This window comes from Zootermopsis nevadensis, unplaced genomic scaffold (assembly GCF_977971745.1).
Source record: "Zootermopsis nevadensis isolate Lab colony 2312 unplaced genomic scaffold, Znev_1.0 Znev_ptg000018l, whole genome shotgun sequence".
Taxonomy (NCBI): domain Eukaryota; kingdom Metazoa; phylum Arthropoda; class Insecta; order Blattodea; family Termopsidae; genus Zootermopsis; species Zootermopsis nevadensis.
Genome location: NW_028259150.1, coordinates 2,471,751 through 2,489,775, shown reverse-complemented (window position 1 = coordinate 2,489,775; position 18,025 = coordinate 2,471,751). Strand labels below are relative to the sequence as shown.

At 40.3% G+C, this 18,025-nt stretch overlaps 1 protein-coding gene across 10 annotated transcripts in view; it reads right to left on the bottom strand.

Moving 5' to 3' along the window:
- The window catches only part of LOC110827866 (phosphatase and actin regulator 2), a 254,537-nt gene that overhangs the window by 27,202 nt on the left and 209,310 nt on the right, over window positions 1-18,025 (bottom strand). Inside the window, exon 1 of one of the 10 annotated variants that reach the window (XM_087351056.1) lies at window positions 1,186-1,586. The exons of the other annotated variants lie outside the window; for them this stretch is intronic. Within the exon in view, the coding sequence (XP_087207182.1) occupies window positions 1,186-1,432 (247 nt within the window). The 5' untranslated portion in view covers window positions 1,433-1,586. Of the gene's footprint in view, window positions 1-1,185; window positions 1,587-18,025 lie in introns of those variants that run through there. 10 annotated transcript variants of the gene reach the window in all.

The window sequence follows — 18,025 nt, the reverse complement described above, 5'->3', positions numbered from 1 at the left end:
ACAAAACATAGAGAACGCGCTGGTACCCATTAAAATACGCCAGTTCCCAGTGATAGATAGAAACGGTCTGAATTAATTTTGGGAGCGCTAAGAGTCGTCAATATAAATATATGAGACACAATCACACAGCCGAAGCAGAGTAACTTGGGCAACAGCCAACATAATACATACCTTACACAAACATCTATATCCTGGGTTTCTTGGTATTTCTACCACATATGCAACAATACAATACAAATACTACCGAAATAAACTTTTATCTCTACGATCCAGAACGATTTCAATTAAATAATTCATCACCTATGTTCTACAACCCAGTGCGGGTCATGGCCGCCTCTTTTTGGTGGAGGTTACTTAATCTATTTAGACATAGGTAGGACTCCTTGGACGAGTGATCAGCCCATCGCAAGGCCTCTACCTGTACACAGGACAGCACGACACAGAATTACGTGGACAAACATCCATGCCTTGAGTGGGATTCGAACCCATGGCCCCACTGTCCAAGTGAGCAAGGCCCACGCCTCAGACTTCGTGGTCACTGTGACCGGCCAATACAATAATTACTACAGTCAATTTTTTGCGTCCGGTACAAACGGCAAATTAGACAGCGGCATCTTTATTTCGACAGGATCAAAAACCAATCAAATACGCCATTTGAAAACAATAAAAATGCTAATAAGGTCAATGCGCAATCCACCAAGCGAACAACCTACACTTTCAGTGTAATCCAAAATGAAAAACGCTAGCCATTAAAGCAACCACATCATGTGCGTTCGTAGGGTTACACTGAAAAGAGTACCTCTAAGTCATTCAGTAACACAGATCATGACAGCACTAATATTCGGACTGTAATGGTGCCTTGTGACAAATTTTATGAGCGCCTATCATGGAAAAGAAGTCGGCACATAATACAAAGTAAAACCAATGTTTTACAGGTATATTTACATTGTCCCCATAAGAACAGGCCTCCACGTTTAACTAGCAGATGGCATGTCGCTTAGATTACATCGTTCAAAATATTTCTTAACTTATATACACTAATCAACCGAGGAAGACCACAGAAAAAGATTCAAATAACGTGTCATAGATAACAGAGGTAGATCGAAACCAGTACGTCAAATGACATCCACAATCGAACAGCTGGAATGCTGCAGAAGCAATAACAATAGCTTCGTCCAACCTCACCTGTCGCCACTACCACAGGAGCCGATGATTTGTTCTTCCTGTGGTTAGCAGGTAGGAAAGCTGCTGGTGGCGTAATCGGTGGTGCCACGTCCCACGTCGGGACAACATCAGGATGCGTTACCTGCTGTGCCGTCGACGATTCCGTCCCGGGAAGTTCAAGTCTCTGAAGCTGTTTCTCGCTACGTCGACGCCTTCTTGCAGATGGTGTAAAAGTCTTCACTGCCGCTAAAAATCCCACGCCACTCATTTTACCGGAGACCTTAACCTACCTACCGCAAGGTCCAGGCTCAACAAGTGTAGGCCTAATCGCCAACCTTGCTCAACCAGCAGTGGCTCTGTGGGAATGTATGGGATGAGACAAAAGCCTGCTCGCGACCGAATGATGCGAGTGGCTGGTCCAGACTGATGCAGCATCCACAGCAATGTGATCAGAAAGAGAGAGAAACTGCCGTGGAGGGGAGCAGACAGAGAAGGAAAATGCTGAAAGTGTATGGGAGATAACTCTGCATCGAGAGAGGATGCAGAGTGGTGGAATGGAAAGTGGTGAGGGGTGAAGGGAGAGTGCGGGGGCGTATGTGGTACGTGCCAGCTAGCAAAAGGAGACAGACAAAAATTTGAAGCCAAAAGGTCGGTGAGGGGGTGAGAGTGAATGGAGGGGATAGGGGAAGTCCCAGGGCCCTGACATTGCCACAAGCAGCAACATCGTCACTTGCGATCGTTAACGTGGATATTCTCCACCACCCCCTCTCTCTCTCGTGCTCCCCACTACTCGACAATTCTCCCTCTCCGACTATTGCCAACATGACGTCACACCGCCCACTATCCATGCGCCATGTTTCCTTCCCTTTTTTTTACTCCCCCCTACACGAAACAAAAACCAGCTGAAAACATAAAATTGCACCCCAAAACAGTTTCTCTTAACCTCAATTTTTCTGTATCTTAGGCATTAAATGATGTGAAATTTACTACTGACTTTCTTAGTTTGATTCCGGATGACAAACCCGTTCAACTCCCTCATCAGACACACCATAAATAGATTAAAGACAGTCACCTTCACAGAGAAAGCAGCCCAGCACTACAGACTTCCTACGTGCCACCATGGCCGGTTAGTGCTTTACCCATGATAAATGCACTCCCATTCATAGATCCATGGCATTCAGTTAAACACCAATGCATTGCGACAAGGCATACAACACTTCGGAAGACAATGACAGCTCTCTGCTGCCACCAGAATGCGGGGAATGAGAAATTATCAGACAAGACAAAATACCGTCTTCAAGGAAGAAGACCGATGGAACCTACAGCCACCAGCACCGCCGAATCTGCGCATGTATCGATTTTCCCAAGGCGTCTTTCCCTCCCTATAACTTGGGATGGTACACATTCTCAACTACAGCTAACCTTCACCTTGTGAATACTGATTCATCTGTAACCCAAAAACCTTACCGAATTTGTTATTCATATCCTCCTCACTCGTTTGCTTCAACGTAGCTCCTAACATCAGCAATACAGGCATATTCTATCAACTCAAGCTACATCTTTTAACAATGATCATGAATCAACACTACTCAACATTTGTAAACAATGTATCCATAATGAGCCTGACAGAAAGATACCACTTGGAAGACCTAGATGTAGATGGGAGGATAACAAAATAAACACTACAGAAACAGGATGCGAAGACGTAGACTTGATTAATCTGTGTCAGAACATGGACCAATGGCGAACTCCTAAGAAAATGGAACTCAACCGTTCGGTTCCATAAAACGGAGAAAATTTATTGAATTCATCTCAAAATGTGCTATGCTCCAAAACAGTGGGACAGCAGTGCATGAAAAATTAATTTCTGATTAACAGAAGTTAATAAAACACCGACCGACCTTCTGTGCAAGGAAGGTTGGTTCCACGGTGCCGGCGAAGCAGAACATATCTGTATACCAATCTTCCAAACCGCTTCGGTCACTTGCTCATCATTTAAACATACAATATTAACGTACGAGTAATCTCCAGCGCTCAAGGAACAATTTTATTTCTTACTTCACTGTTACACTGAAAACTGTACATTTATGAGACAACGTATAGTAACGTATAACATAAATGCGATGTAACACATGAATAACCGTCAAGGGCCTGCCAATCGCCATCGATAACGCAATCTACAAAAGTATCTAGCCGCACCCACGCGGCATCTTCTCCAACACATGTGTCACACGGGTAGTCTAAACGGAAGAATGCGGGCGCACTGTATCTCTTCGATGTCTCTTGCAGTGAATGCAATCTCATACATACGCGGATCATACCTGCACACACGCGTTGAAAGGGGAGACAGGATCGCACGAAGAATCGTATGTTACTTAACTTTCTTAACACACTTAATTCGTCTTTATATGTGTGCTATCTGTGCTATAACGACTGATTCTTAAACAATTTAAAAACGCTGTATAGAGTGAAAAATTTAATAAGGAAGGAAACTACAAAAATGTTCACGTTACTCAGTATCTTGGCTGAGATTCGAACCAGATACCTTCAAATATATTTCAGACACTGTACTACTCAGCCGAACTTGCTTGAGTACATTAGTTCAGAATCCTCTTTGAGTTGATATGCGCGCCATGTCTTAGTGAAACATCCACTGCACGAGGTTTGTTACGCAGAGAAAATGCATAATCGACTGCAGTCAGAAATCCCAACAGCGTTCTGACATTTGTATATTAAAGAAGTCGGTTTTGGTAAAAAGTACTGGATAGAATCGCCTCAGGACACTCATAATTCTGATACACTGTGTTTAAATGTCGAATCTTATTATTGTAACTTTTGAGAGACGGCAAAGTAGTGAAGACCACTACGTAATTATAAGAACAAAACTCTTATGTGGGAGGTAAAAAAAAATGTAACAGTTTACAACTTATGATTTTACTTTAAATATTACAGTACCCCTTTTGGGCATAAAATATGCTTGTAATTTTTCTTTGCAACTTTCGCTCATAAATTTCTGCTCCGAAAAAAATTTAGCGAGTTACACTCGAGATGTAGCCAGTAATTCATTTAGATATTCATAGCGCCCGTTATTCTCATCCAGTTTTGACCCAAATTGAAGTTTAGACACGTTTTAGCAAAACTCTCCGAAACCAAAATTAATAAAAATCCGCCTTGATGATGGAGGCAGTAAGCATCTCTAAAACATCGGTAAACGTATACATCTTACATGGCGTAACATCACAGATGACAGCCATCTTCATACTCGTCACCATTACAATCTCATTGTGAAAATCCGTTCAACTTTTCTTGATTACATGCTGACAGACAAACAAGGCAAAGCTGACAGGTGTTTTGTAACTTTAGGTATCATAGCACTTTCCAAATGGTTATCACAGTGACCACCAAACCGTATAAATGGGAAGAAACTAACTAGTATCACGCAACTGGCAATAAATCACTGCGAGGAATCAAACGATGAATAATCGCTGTATCGATTTCCCACGTCACAATTACTCGGTCAAGCACTTCACACATGTGGAGGCGACTGCGATCGACTGGCTTATTAACAGATTCAGAGTATACGTAATATTCCCAGGCCATAAACGATTAGGGTGCATACATTTTATGTAGAGCGATTTTACGGCAAAGAATTAATTCAAGGCCAGTGTTAAAAATGTGGGATCTGCACATTAAAGGGCTACCTAAAAGTCATATGAATCTGAGACACAGACTAAAAAATATTGTGGTAATCCTGGCTGTGATGTCATGCAGCTTATAGGTGGTTATCAACGATTCGAAATTTGTGCGAGTTAGGGAAGTTGACACGTTTCCTGCACAAGAAATTGGAGAAGCGGGTTAAATGGTTTAAGAATGGCACTTAAGATGTTGATTGGGAAAAGGAAAGGATTTGAAAAATGGGGGACGATTCTATGACTCTATACGGAGGGGAAGAGGATGTTTTTACAGATTGTATTATTACGTTTCGTGACGAGGAAGTAGAATGATTTCTTTTAGTGTGAGACTGCTTATTAATAATGAAGTAGCTCATAAAGCTCGTGAGAGAATGATAAACTATATTAACGTTTTTGAATTAAGGAATATAGAAGAATATTTGTACAAATCTACATTTTAATACACATCAAAACCAGTCAGATACAAGTGAGAATAGGGAAGGGAGAATAGATTTATAGTTTTAAGAATAGTCTGTGTACGAAGAGAATGGTGCCTTTGGAGATATGTACTTATATTAGACCTGGTCCGCAGAATTCCGTTGTTAAAAAACAAGGTCTTCTGCGTAAAGAACTCCCTTTTCATCACCCAGCAGCAAACTCAATCACTTACAGCAACACCGGTTTTATAGACAGACTAGCCCGAAACGTTTGCCTTAAACTTTTAAGAATTACATTCTTGTCTTTACAATCAAGCGTAGTAGGTACTAAATGTGAAGAGAAAGCACAATGAAAACAAAGATTGGGAAGTGTTCTCGTTTGTATCACAGTACACAAATCCGTCAAAATCAACACATCTGTTCCGTGTGCCGATCAATAAAATTGTCTACAATGGGTGATACTGGGATCCTGGGAACGACCCGTTCTTCAAGTGCCTGAGCACTGCGGGTCCCAACTTTTCGTTGGCTTGATCTATAGACATTCGGTAGGACTCCTTGGACGAGGGATCGGCCCATCGCAAAGGCTCTACCCGTACACAGGACAGCACAACACAGAAAAACGCGGATAAACATCCATGGCTTGAGTGGGATTCGAACTCACGGTCCCAGCGACCAAGCGGCCACTGCGGACCCCTACAACGGATGAAAGCTAGTAAATGCAAAAAATCTAACGCATCTACAGTGTGTCCCTAAAATATATATATACACATTCAATGAATAAAATCAAGATATTTTAATAAACCGAACGTTTAAAACGCAAGATCTGACGCACAGTGAATTAGCTAATCTAGTGCAGGCGTTAACAATGACCACCGTTAACTTCGTGGCCCAGATGACAGCCGTGAGCAAGTGATTAACAGACGGTCACCAACGTTGTTGCTGTGTATACATGTTTTTGGGACATTACTAATTATCAGATTATATATACCCAGAGTATTTACGGTTCATAATAATTTCAAAATTCGACTGGCAAATGTATTGAATACAGCAACATGCAAGAACGCGATGAAGCCTACTCAAATCCTAGTCGACTCGAATATAACCTACAAATAGCATGTTTATAACGAACAGTATAATGGGGGGGGGGGGGGGGGGGGGCGCGCGAACACCGCACTCTCAATCTGGCATTGTGAGAGAATTCCTGAAACACTGCCTTTTGTTCAGCTATAAGGGTAATTACGCGCGGAAAACTTTCTGTACGATACGCTACCTTGAACATCCAATGTACTTATACGGAAGTTCCATTATGACGACGTACCTTGATGAGAAACCAACTTGTTGAATTACGGAACAATTCTTACATTCAAGAACTTCACTCTTATATCAAACTCTCCTCTCATTTCAACAACGTACACGAGATTCACTGTAAACATATGCCTCTCTATCTATTCGTTATTTCAATGAGTAAAAATAATGACGACGAACCAATCGGAAACTACTTTCGGACGATTATGAAAGATTACTTCTAATATCTCATTACAACATTGTTTTAGGGATTTCCCGGAAAAGTAATAAAAGTTATGCCAAATGTTACTGTTTTAAAATTTACAGGACTATATTGATAATTTTGTTACTGCATAAGCTATCATAAATAAGCAGAGCGAAGAAGTTAGACATACAGTGACCCTGAGTCCTTCGGTTGTCTCCTCTTAGCCCTAATGTCAGCAAATATGGAAACTGTTCGGTATTAATACACTACTACACTACTGTCCAATTGTCATTAATGAACTTCTTCCCTTCTTCAGATTTACGTATTACGCCCTCTGGCCTGAAGTAAACAGGAAACTTAATAACACAACATAAAACCTCAGTAGTATTAATCACACTCTATACAACCGACATAAAAGTGGATAATCTTATAAACCGCGGAATAAATTAAAGTGATATGTGCACTCACCGATATCAGGCAAAACTTTCAGTTAGTGTCTTAAGTCACTCACCTGAAACATAAGAACATACATATGATTAACGCATTACAATAAAATAAATTTGCGAATGCATGTGTTTTGTAAACACTTCATGCGTTTATCCCATTAAAATCTACGCAACAGAAAGTGGTCATGTACACGATTCAGTTCTTTCTTTAGACAGAAAATTTTCAAATCCAAAGACCGCTGCTTTCTTTCTCAGCAAGTTCCCAACCTCCCTTGCGAAGCTGACTTTACGGAGCTTTACGGGTGTGAAAGAATGGGTGAAAATTAAAAAGTGTATAAAGTGGTCATGCACCAGCACTAGCACGGATAAGGGAGCAACAGAAGAAAACCTCTGCCTGGATGGTGGCAGGCTTTCCAGATAGAACCATCTGTTAAAATAATTCGCTCAATCAACTTTAGAATACGTGGGTCCTAAATATTAAAAATCGTTCACGGCTTAGTATAATTGTTAAATAACGACTACATTAACCCTTTAAAGCCTAATGGTAACTATATGTACCCGCTGCTTTAACAGTCAGTAACTCTTCACTTTGTGTTTGTTGGTTTCGTATGATTCTCATTGTAAACAGCGATTATTTACTTAAACAGCGTTAAGCAGTTGATCTTCGTAATGGTGATGTGTTGAGTTTTCTTTGAGGTACGGACTGAACCTTTAAATATTAGTTCGAAGAGTTCCGGCTTCAAAGGATTAAATAAAATGTTTACGAGAGTAAAACATCAGGACTTGAAGAAGCCTGCAGCTGTTCGTTTTCGTTGCGTTCAGTCACAACCTCTGAAGGCAATTCAATTACACGTCACTTCAAATTTCTCATAAACAACTCGTCATTTTGAATGAAATGTATAAAAAACTTCTTAACCCAATAGTCTTCCACAATCCGTTCATAAAGAGCCCCGCTGATACAAAGCCGCGAGTGAATTTCACGTAAGGAGTTCCAGTGTTTCGATTCTTGTTCGTAATGAACGTATAACCATTCAATTAAAAAATAACGAAATTAGAGTGGTTTTCAAAACTTATTAATCCTACAAATTTTGTCACTTCATCCGTCATTCAGCAGATGACTCGTGAGAATAAGCTGAGCTGAAAACAAAATTATACCAAAATTTCGTCGTGAACGACAAAGAAACGTCTAAAATAAATATTGGCCTTTGAAAATTAATACAAGCATTTCATAAGTGACACGAAGTTTCCAGAAGGAATAAAATATCACGAGAGGGGATCGCACAGTAAACTACTTCGAACAACACACAGCTCCTTTACCTTTCCACAAAGAAGTCAAATAATGCAGTTCCCATTCAAGAAGAGGATATTAGTTCCCTTACATCGATTTCCAGACGTTCCCAGTCGTCTCTACATGCAGAAATCAATGTTTGTTGTTCGTACGAACTTCCTTCAGAGTCTTAAAAGACCTTACACTCCCGACCTACCACAACGGACCATACGAACACTGTCAGCCGTGCTACAATGAAAGGAGCCCTTTGAGAGCCCAGCAATATTTTCAAAGTTCCATCGTCATATATTTTAATACCAGATCGTGCAGTAACGCAAACACAGAACTCATTCTGTCGTCTGCAAACTTCGAAAGCGAATGCACTAGTCCATCGAGTTTTCAGTTTGTGCTGTCTGCATAAGAACTAATGTGAAATCAGTAGCACACAAGGGCGTTTACTATGTGAACGATTTACTAACAAGAAGAAGCCAAGTGTTTGGACGTAGGACACAGAATGAACTATACAGGTATTTTGGTAAGCATGGTACGTTTCGTGAATTCGATTACCACATATGTCTATTAATACAACATATACGAGACCTGCAAACTACATATTGCACTGAGGGTACACTGCATTTGCAAGACTGCAAATACCGTACAAACTGCGTATCCTTACTGATCTCTAATTACAGGAGTTTAACGGCTGTAAATAAAATCCACACAGCTTACTTTCATGTACAGGGTTCACTGATACTTAAGTTTTAGCGAGGATATTTCAACAGCAAATGTTAATATACAGCTTCGGCAGTAAAATGAAAATACACATTAAGTAGGTAAGGAACTGGAAGGAGATCGTGACCTACTTTAAGAACAGACTAGTATCTAGACAACTTCCTCTGTAAACAGACTAACAAAACAAGAAGAAGAACACTGCAAGGGCAGCCGGTAATGCAGGCCAGATTCGAACCAGTTAACACAGAGCATAAGTTAAAAGCGTTACTGGTACATCAACCACATAGGTAATATTTTAATAGGTAAAGACCAATCAGGATTAATTATTCGCTGTCATTTACTCTAAACAACATCGTTTCCAATCGGTGGTTACAGAGGTAATTAATACACATGAGTACAGCATGATTACATTAAATTAGGTATAATAGTATGATTACATTACATTATGAAGGCTCTCGAGGGTAATTGGGCGGCGGATAAATCTACAGTTCTGTATGAAATAATTGTAAATCTTAATTTACGACCAATTTCCTAACAAATAATATCATTTGTTACTAGAAGGGAATTAAATTAGGAAAAATCTATACGTAATATCATTCAGTTCAGGACATTTTATTCTCCTGTGTATTTATACAAACCTGGAGACTAAAATGTATGCAAGAAATTGAACCGATTTATTCGTATGATCGTAGAAATTGGTCTCTCATTATGGACCGAGATTTGAAAGCGGAAACTCCCGAATATGAAGCAGGATCGCGATGTTCAGTCATAAACGAGTCATTTTGAGACGGTCCGTGGAAAGAAAACTCTCTACTAAGTTGAATAACATTTTGACTACGGCGAACTCTTCCTTTGCAATAAACAACCATTAAATTCACCTGAAATTAACTAGTCATTCTAATTGATACTTAATGAAATTTGTGTTAAGTAAAACCTGCACACTGATTGAATAAGGAATCAATACCAACACCTCGCAGTTCATTGGTCCTTCACATATTAAAATTAAAGCCCTGGTTTTCGAGTAGAATGGACTATTGTCACAGGATTACAATAAAATCTTATGTGAAGAGGTCGTTAAAATCGTTGGATCTGAATACAATTGAAATAGCTGGATGATTCTTCGTAAAATTATCCCAATATCATATTTAATCAAAATAGGTCAATCCGTTCTCGAGTTGCTTAATGCGTAGGGCAGACGGAGAGAGAAATTTTAACAGGACTGCGAACGCGTCTAAAATTTTTTAAACATGTGCTCACTGACTGAACAAATGCTGTAGATACAAGATATAAAAATAACGTAAAGTGCATTAATTCAGTCTCATTACCTAAAATATGAAGTTCTGAAGATGTTAACACACATCCGTGTACTAATAATCGAAATATTCTCATTTTCGTTAAAATCTCGAGCATACAGTTCTTGCTATTGTTATTGTTTCAGCATATTATTTGTGACATGTTAGAGGACGAAAATATCATATCAATATAGAACACACACCAACAAATAATATGTGGCTATCGCCAAGGGCCAAATTTATTTTATTCAACGTCCTACCAACACCCCACTTCCATTGCGATCCATGACATGCTACACGGCTTCTGCACTTGACAAGTGCCATTAAATAACAAAAGAAGAAAACAAATTTGACGTTAAAGCTCGCCCAAACACAAAAGCACAACGGTAGTTTATTAATATGAACATCAGAGCGATTGGCTGTGTCGCGTTTAAACTGATTTCACTGCCTCAGGATTACGGTCCACTGGCGTCACTGGTCCAGGGGTGACGAACCTTGGGATGTGCCAGCCACTACGGGGCAAAACTGTTACAAATGAACTATGGCTCTGAAAGCAAAATCTGAAGCTTCAACACAGCTAATGCGTAAGTCCGTCGTGGGATAAAAAGATCCCGAGTAACTTCATCCACATCCCATCCTCACGTTACTCTTCAAGAACCTTAATTTTAGCATCCCATCTCCTATGTCTTCCAAATGGGCGTTTTCAAGTACGCTCCCACTTCAACATCCTGCATGCAATCCTTGTCTCCCTATTCCACCTACATACCCAGCCCAGCATACTATTAATAACTGATCTCCCAGTTATGTACTATCTAAACTGCTCGCTTCTTTGATCAAAATATTGTCCCGAACACTTTGTTTGCCATCATCTATAATTTGCATCCTCCCCTCCAAGTAACGAACCGTGCCACACATGTAAAGAAAACTGTGAATTTACAAAGCCGTAACTTACGGTCTGCTATTAATATAAACGCCAGACTATACCTCCACAAATACACAAACCTTGACATGTGGGCTTACAGAAATGGAAATAAATTATTCCCATGAAGTCATAGTACAGTATCTACATAAAGCAGATAATGTTTCTGAATCAGAAATATATAATATACCTACAGATAAAAATACAGGCTTGCTAACAAAACGTAATTACGGCAAAAAACAAGGGTTAATAAAATCCCTAAAAACAATACACTTAGCAAGAACAGGCCTATTCAAACGATCCCACAATTATAAACCATATTCTTAAACGATGCACTTGAAGACAGAAAACCAGAGGATAACACACGGCCTCATAACTGACCATATGCACTGAGAAGGGCATGCTTTGCATTTATTTTTCTGACTTCCTGTATACAACTTATGCACCTAACGCTTCAGAAACAGTGAGAATTCTCCAACTAATTTCTCTCCTGAATAAATCACCAAGCCAACTTCTAATTCGCGACCCAGAGCGGTACAACAGCCGCGGATGTACAGAGAAAATACTAGATGCGTAATCTGCTGGTACTATTACAAAGCTCCCCTACAAAACCAGGAACCAGAAAATATTAACGAGGGTCTGAGAACGGACCAACATATCAATTATAATTCGACTACTACAGAGAACCGACTTCTAAGAAGAAATACGCATTCTTTAAATACAGCGGGACTTAGACAAGAAACACTATGAATGGATTAATTTATTACACGCATATGAAGGCACTTCGAACACAGTGCCCTCTGATCATAAAGGAACAACAGTTCAGACACTCAGCAGAAAAACACTACAATTTGAGGTCCTGTGACATGTAAGAACAAAGAATATGTCCTTAATACTGACCTATAACGGCCAGAAATGTGTCCTTGTAGGGTGGGTGTAATTCCAACACGTGTATCGGTCAGGAGACCGAATGTCTTGGCATGGTATTCGTGATTTCAAGCGGAGTATCGACCCCAGAGCATTACCACACACACAAAACAAACTGTCGCCTTCCAGCTGCGACAGCGGACGAATGAAGCTTTTTAAGCTTTTAAATTGAGGCTAATTAGCTTGGAGACGATCCAACTGCCTACAATCAGACATCGGCACGCTCAACATAAGAACAAAGGTTGAATCAAAATGAAGCTAAAAACACACAACGGCTACAGATCATCTACATCTTTTCACCGGTAACTACACAGGTACGAGCTGCATAAGACACAGTCCAACATGTGGCGAAGTCAACACAAAATGAAGGTTCTCGGCCTTTTCCATTCCTAGGGACACATTCAGCCTTCCTTATGGCTCGCGAACTTCACGCCATGGTAATTTAGTAAAAATGATATTAAATTAGGTTTAATATTACAAAATGGTTAACATATTACTCGCAAATTTTCTTTGACAAAATCAGTCACTGAAATAGTCTATATAAAACTGCTTGTACTTAAATGAAATATAATTAACATCTTTAATTTTTGTTTTCGAGATTCACACGCAATCTTTCAAGCGTCTTCAAGTAGAACAATGTTGTTTGCGATGGGCTGAACTAGGGACTATACTTCGAATCGGTAAACAAATAACTTGCATAATTTAGGTCGGTAAACTTCTTGAGAAGATGAAACTCGTGAAAGACATAGAACGAAATGAAGATTTCTGTCTTCTGAGTTGTTGCGCTGTGTAGTCTGGTCGATGTTTACCAACGTATCAGAGGTCATACTGCCTCCGTCATCAGGGCAGTATGACCTCTGAAACGTTGGTAAACATCGACCATACTACACAGTGCAACAACCCAGAAGACAGAAATCTTCATACTCACCGCTGTGAAACCCTCAAATCTTACATGGAGGGAAATGTTGAAATGTATCTTCGAGAAATAAGACGCGTATTGGATGCGCATTGGATTAAAGTGGCTCTAGATCGGAGCCATCGACGAAATTGTGTTTATAGGTGCTGAATCTTGTAGTTCTATTTCCAAACAATTTTATTCGCATTCCGTACCACCGAAGTGTCTGAGACGGGTGAGATGTGTGAAAGTTTTGTAGCACGGCGGACACGGAATTCGTACTTTCAGATATAGCTAACAGCTAACACATACTGTCAAACTAGGTTCCCAGCATTGCTTTACGCAAGCGTACCAACAAAAGAGCAAAAGACTCAGCAAAAAAAAAAAACCCTTCTTGAAGATCCTGTGTTTTCGGAACATAAATTCTTATGTAGGATATGAGGTTTTCACGACATTGAGTCTGAAGATGGCTGTCTTCTGGGTTGATGCGCCGTGTAGTCTGTTCGCCCTGATGATGGAGGAAGCAAGGACCTCTGAAACGTTGGTAAACTTCTAACAGACTACAGGGCGCAACAACCGAGAAGACAGCCATCTTAATACATTATTATAATATAATAATATTATTAAAACGCTTAAAATCGTGTAAAGACGCCACTGCCTCAGGAGTCAGAGACAGGCATTACTAGTAACTTTTGATATCCGGTTCCATTACATCGGACCACCGCTGCGACCGGTATAAAAGAGCCATGCTTTTTGGAACAGGAAAAGAAAACAGGATTTTTTTTCCCTTTTGGAGATATCTACCTACGAGGTGCGATCGGAAAGTTTCTAGACTGCGCCTATAAAAACCCGTACACTTATCTCAGGTATTAAATTCATCCATCACCCTCGATGTAGTTCCCCTGGGAGTGAACACAACGATCCCAGCGCCGCTGCCAAGCCTGGAAGCATCCCTGGAAATCTTTCTTTGTCAGCCTGTCAAGCACCATCTGCGATTCTGCCTGAATCTCTTCTATCGTCTCAAATCTCCTTCCCTTTAGCTGAATTTTCATCTTTGGGAAGAGGAAGAAGTCACACGGAGCTTAGAAAGGAAGTTGGGGTCGGTTCTTGCAAGATCTTTGAGCTCCTGACAAACGAGAAGTCGATTCTGCTTCTGGTACTCAGACAGGAGCCTTGGCACAAACTTGGCTGCGATGCGTCGCATGTGGAGTTCTTCCTTTAGAATCAGCTGACAGGTCCCATAGCCTATCCCAACAATGTCGCACAAGTCGTTGATGGTACGACGTCGATCTTCGTGAATGGCCTGCCGAATCTTCGTAACATTTTCGGGCGTTGTGCTCGAAGATGGTCGTCCAGAACGCTCGTCATCATCGACAGAGGTTCGGCCATTTTTAAAACGTGAATGCCACACAAAAGTTTGTGCACGACCCATTGCGGACTCCCCAAATGCTTGCTTTAGCATTTCATAGGTTTCCGTAGCCGTTTTGGCGAGTCTTTGGCAAAATTTGATGCACACGCCATTCCGAAATCGCAGGAGGGTCGGTGTAATGCACTACCAAAACGCCCGTAACTAAGAAACAAATGCTAATTCGATGATGCCGGCTGGCACACTGATTCACTATGAATGTAGGCCGCAGCCCCTAGCGGCAGAAGCTCGTACTACATCCGGTTCGCCCTCTATTGACAAAGTCTGGGAACTTTCCGATCGCACCTCGTATGTCTTTGCTGGAACATCCTCCCAATCGTCAAATAATTTATATCGAGACCTAGTCTATATAAATACCTAATATACCGAAAGATGAAAGAAGTGTGACACTGAGAAGTTGATAAATTATTTAACGAGAAAAATGTACACACAACATTCAACTTAATACCTGGAAAATTAAAATATGAAAAAGAAACAAGCGAGAGAGAAAAAGCGCCCTGGACAAAAAATCATCGGTCTTTTAAACGCAGTCGTAATCCATTGTCGAAATGGTGATCTAAATGTTCCGTAGTGCCAACGTCTAAAAGAACCAGAGCTTTGTTGTTGATACTAAGCTAGGGTGAACAACAACCGTCGTCCCAGGTACTATGGCCAAAGAGGTCAGTTAAAATATCTATTTTAACCCACGAGAAATATTCGGATAGTACGAGCGCACCCCGAGAGCTTCCTACGTACTTGCAATGCGATCGATCGATCGACCCTCCCGCCAGCCAGACCGACTACCAAACAAGCAGTGGTAGTTCCCTCCATGGAAACCCACGCAACAAGTAACGGCGATCAGTCAGATTAAATTCATACAACCACGCAACCACTTCAGGCTATGTGTACCAACACCTCATTCCCTAACTTTAACTAGCAAAATTGTAATTTGCAGCTAATTCGCCTATGAAAGAGAAAAAAAGCGGATTCTCTCTATCACCGAGCTGTGACTTAACGACAGCGACATATGTTAAGCAAACATCTCTATCTGCTTACTTACTTAACCACATTCATTTCATTTTAAACGCAACTTAAGTCTCGATATAACGTAAAATCGACACGAGACGCGAATTCATGCTTCAACAATTCAGATATTCCGACGTAAAAAGAGCGCGCATTTTGGACTACTCTTTAAAACCAAGTGGTAACTATATGTACCACCTTATCGTACCTTCCACACCTCTGCACCTTGCCCACAGAGCGTATTGTTTTGTATGACTTTAACAACATTAACCATTTAATTTAATTAATTAACCCATTAATTAATTTTATTAAGCTGAGTTCTATACACAGAAGACTTGTTCAATACTGAGTTTTTGAATACCACAGGTTATTATAACTATCTGTAATGGCGCCATTACCTTACTACACAAAATTTATGCTTAGGAATTTATTTCTAAATATTACTAAAATGAGGTTCCGCTTAAAAGGATCAAACTGGCACCATAAATGTAGTTAAACCATTATAATTAAGATCCTTTGTACATACGCCACCAAGTTCCAATCACTCCTTCCTACAATGTTAAGAACTAAGCTCTAATCTGCATTTCAAAATTACGTATAAAAATGTGTCCGTGCGTGCGTGTGTCGGGGGAAAGGTGGATGGAAACATCGGACACGATTCAACAATCGACGCGGCATATCCTTGATAGCCGAAGTTTTCGTCCAACATTATTATTCGATTATTCAATACTATAAGCTTAAATCCGTCCATAATATGTTTTTTAAACACAGGACGTTTGGAAATACTTTGGGCGTCTCATTCGTCACGATTTATAACATCTGAAAAGGATGACTCATAATCGTATTACCCACTTGAACAAAAAGGTGTATGAGGCCTTTCCATTCTTAAAGACGTTCCCCAAGTGAAGTGATTTAATTAGATTCTGTAATAATTACATTATATAGAACTGGGATTATTCGAGAAAGGAATGAATTCCAAGTATCCCCGTAGTGCCTGGTACAACTTAAAAAGAGTGTTTCTCGTACGAAATACAGGACAATAAAAATAGAATATAATAACAAGGCCAGCGAGTTTAAATCCATAATGTCAGTAAATCAATAGACTGGTCAACGCATACCTCTGAGGTTTTCAAACCTAGACTCAATAAATATTAGACAGGGGAAGGACCTATTCCTATTACCCGCGTTCCCGTTCATTGATTCTTGCGTTTAGACTCTTAAATAAAGTGAAATTTAAATCGCTACAGTTCTTCACCGTTTGCAAATATTCTGTCAACTAACAAACGCCCTTGAATACTAAGGTCTCGTCTCGATGAGTCGGGGGGGTGGGGGGGGGGGGCAAAATATCACGGAGCGCTGATAAATGTGTTGTACTTTAGCTGGAAGTAGTAGCTGGTTCCGTAATGCAAATTAAAATGCTGAATTAAAATGAGGAGAAGTTTAGATCTGAGGTTTCGGATTTAACTGGTTCAAAATGGCATCCAATAGCGACTCTTGTGAACGCTGTAATAAACTTTTGAGTGACAAATGGCGTGGAATTTCTTGACTAACTCAGCTACTGTCAGTTTCTCAGAGGAACCCTGTTACATGGAGTTAACTATCCATGAATATTCATAATGATGACGACGATGGCAGTGAATTTAAGTTTACACTGCTATCCGCCCTTGACAGCTCCAGCATCCAGTTAGGAAAATAAGTAGGATTCGATGTTTCCACAGCGGCGAGTTTGAAGGCGTCTGTCTTCTGGGTTGTAGGGCAGTGTAATCTAGTAGAAGTTTATCAACGTTTCAGAGGTCCTTGCTACCTCCATCAACAGAGCGATCGCCCTCTGAAACGATGGCAAATTTCTACCAGACTACACGGCGTTACAACCCAGAAGACAGCCATAATTATGAAACTGTTCTCCTCATATATGTTACAGCTTCACTGACATATTTATTTAGCTACTAGGAATACCCACCTGAAGTCGGCAAACTATGATAAACCTTGGACAAACGACTGTAAACTTAAGGGTGCAAGGGCCCATACAATACACGGGCATCCTACATCCGTTTCAGAGGGCGAGCTGCAGTCTGGCAAACAGCCACTGCATATCCTTGTCTGCACTGTTTCATACAGGCCTAAACACACGATAACAAGATCGGGCAAGTTATTCAATATCGCTCCCTCCACGTGGCCCTTCGGTACTTTAGAAACCACAATTTATGTACCTCATACTGTAAATTTGTAGTTTAAATGCGGAAATAAATAAATATATTACTCATACTGTAAATTATCTCGAGGTAATTTTATGTTGATTTATGCAAAATGCATTCATGGATTCACCAACCAATCTCATTTGAAACTGAGCTAAGACGA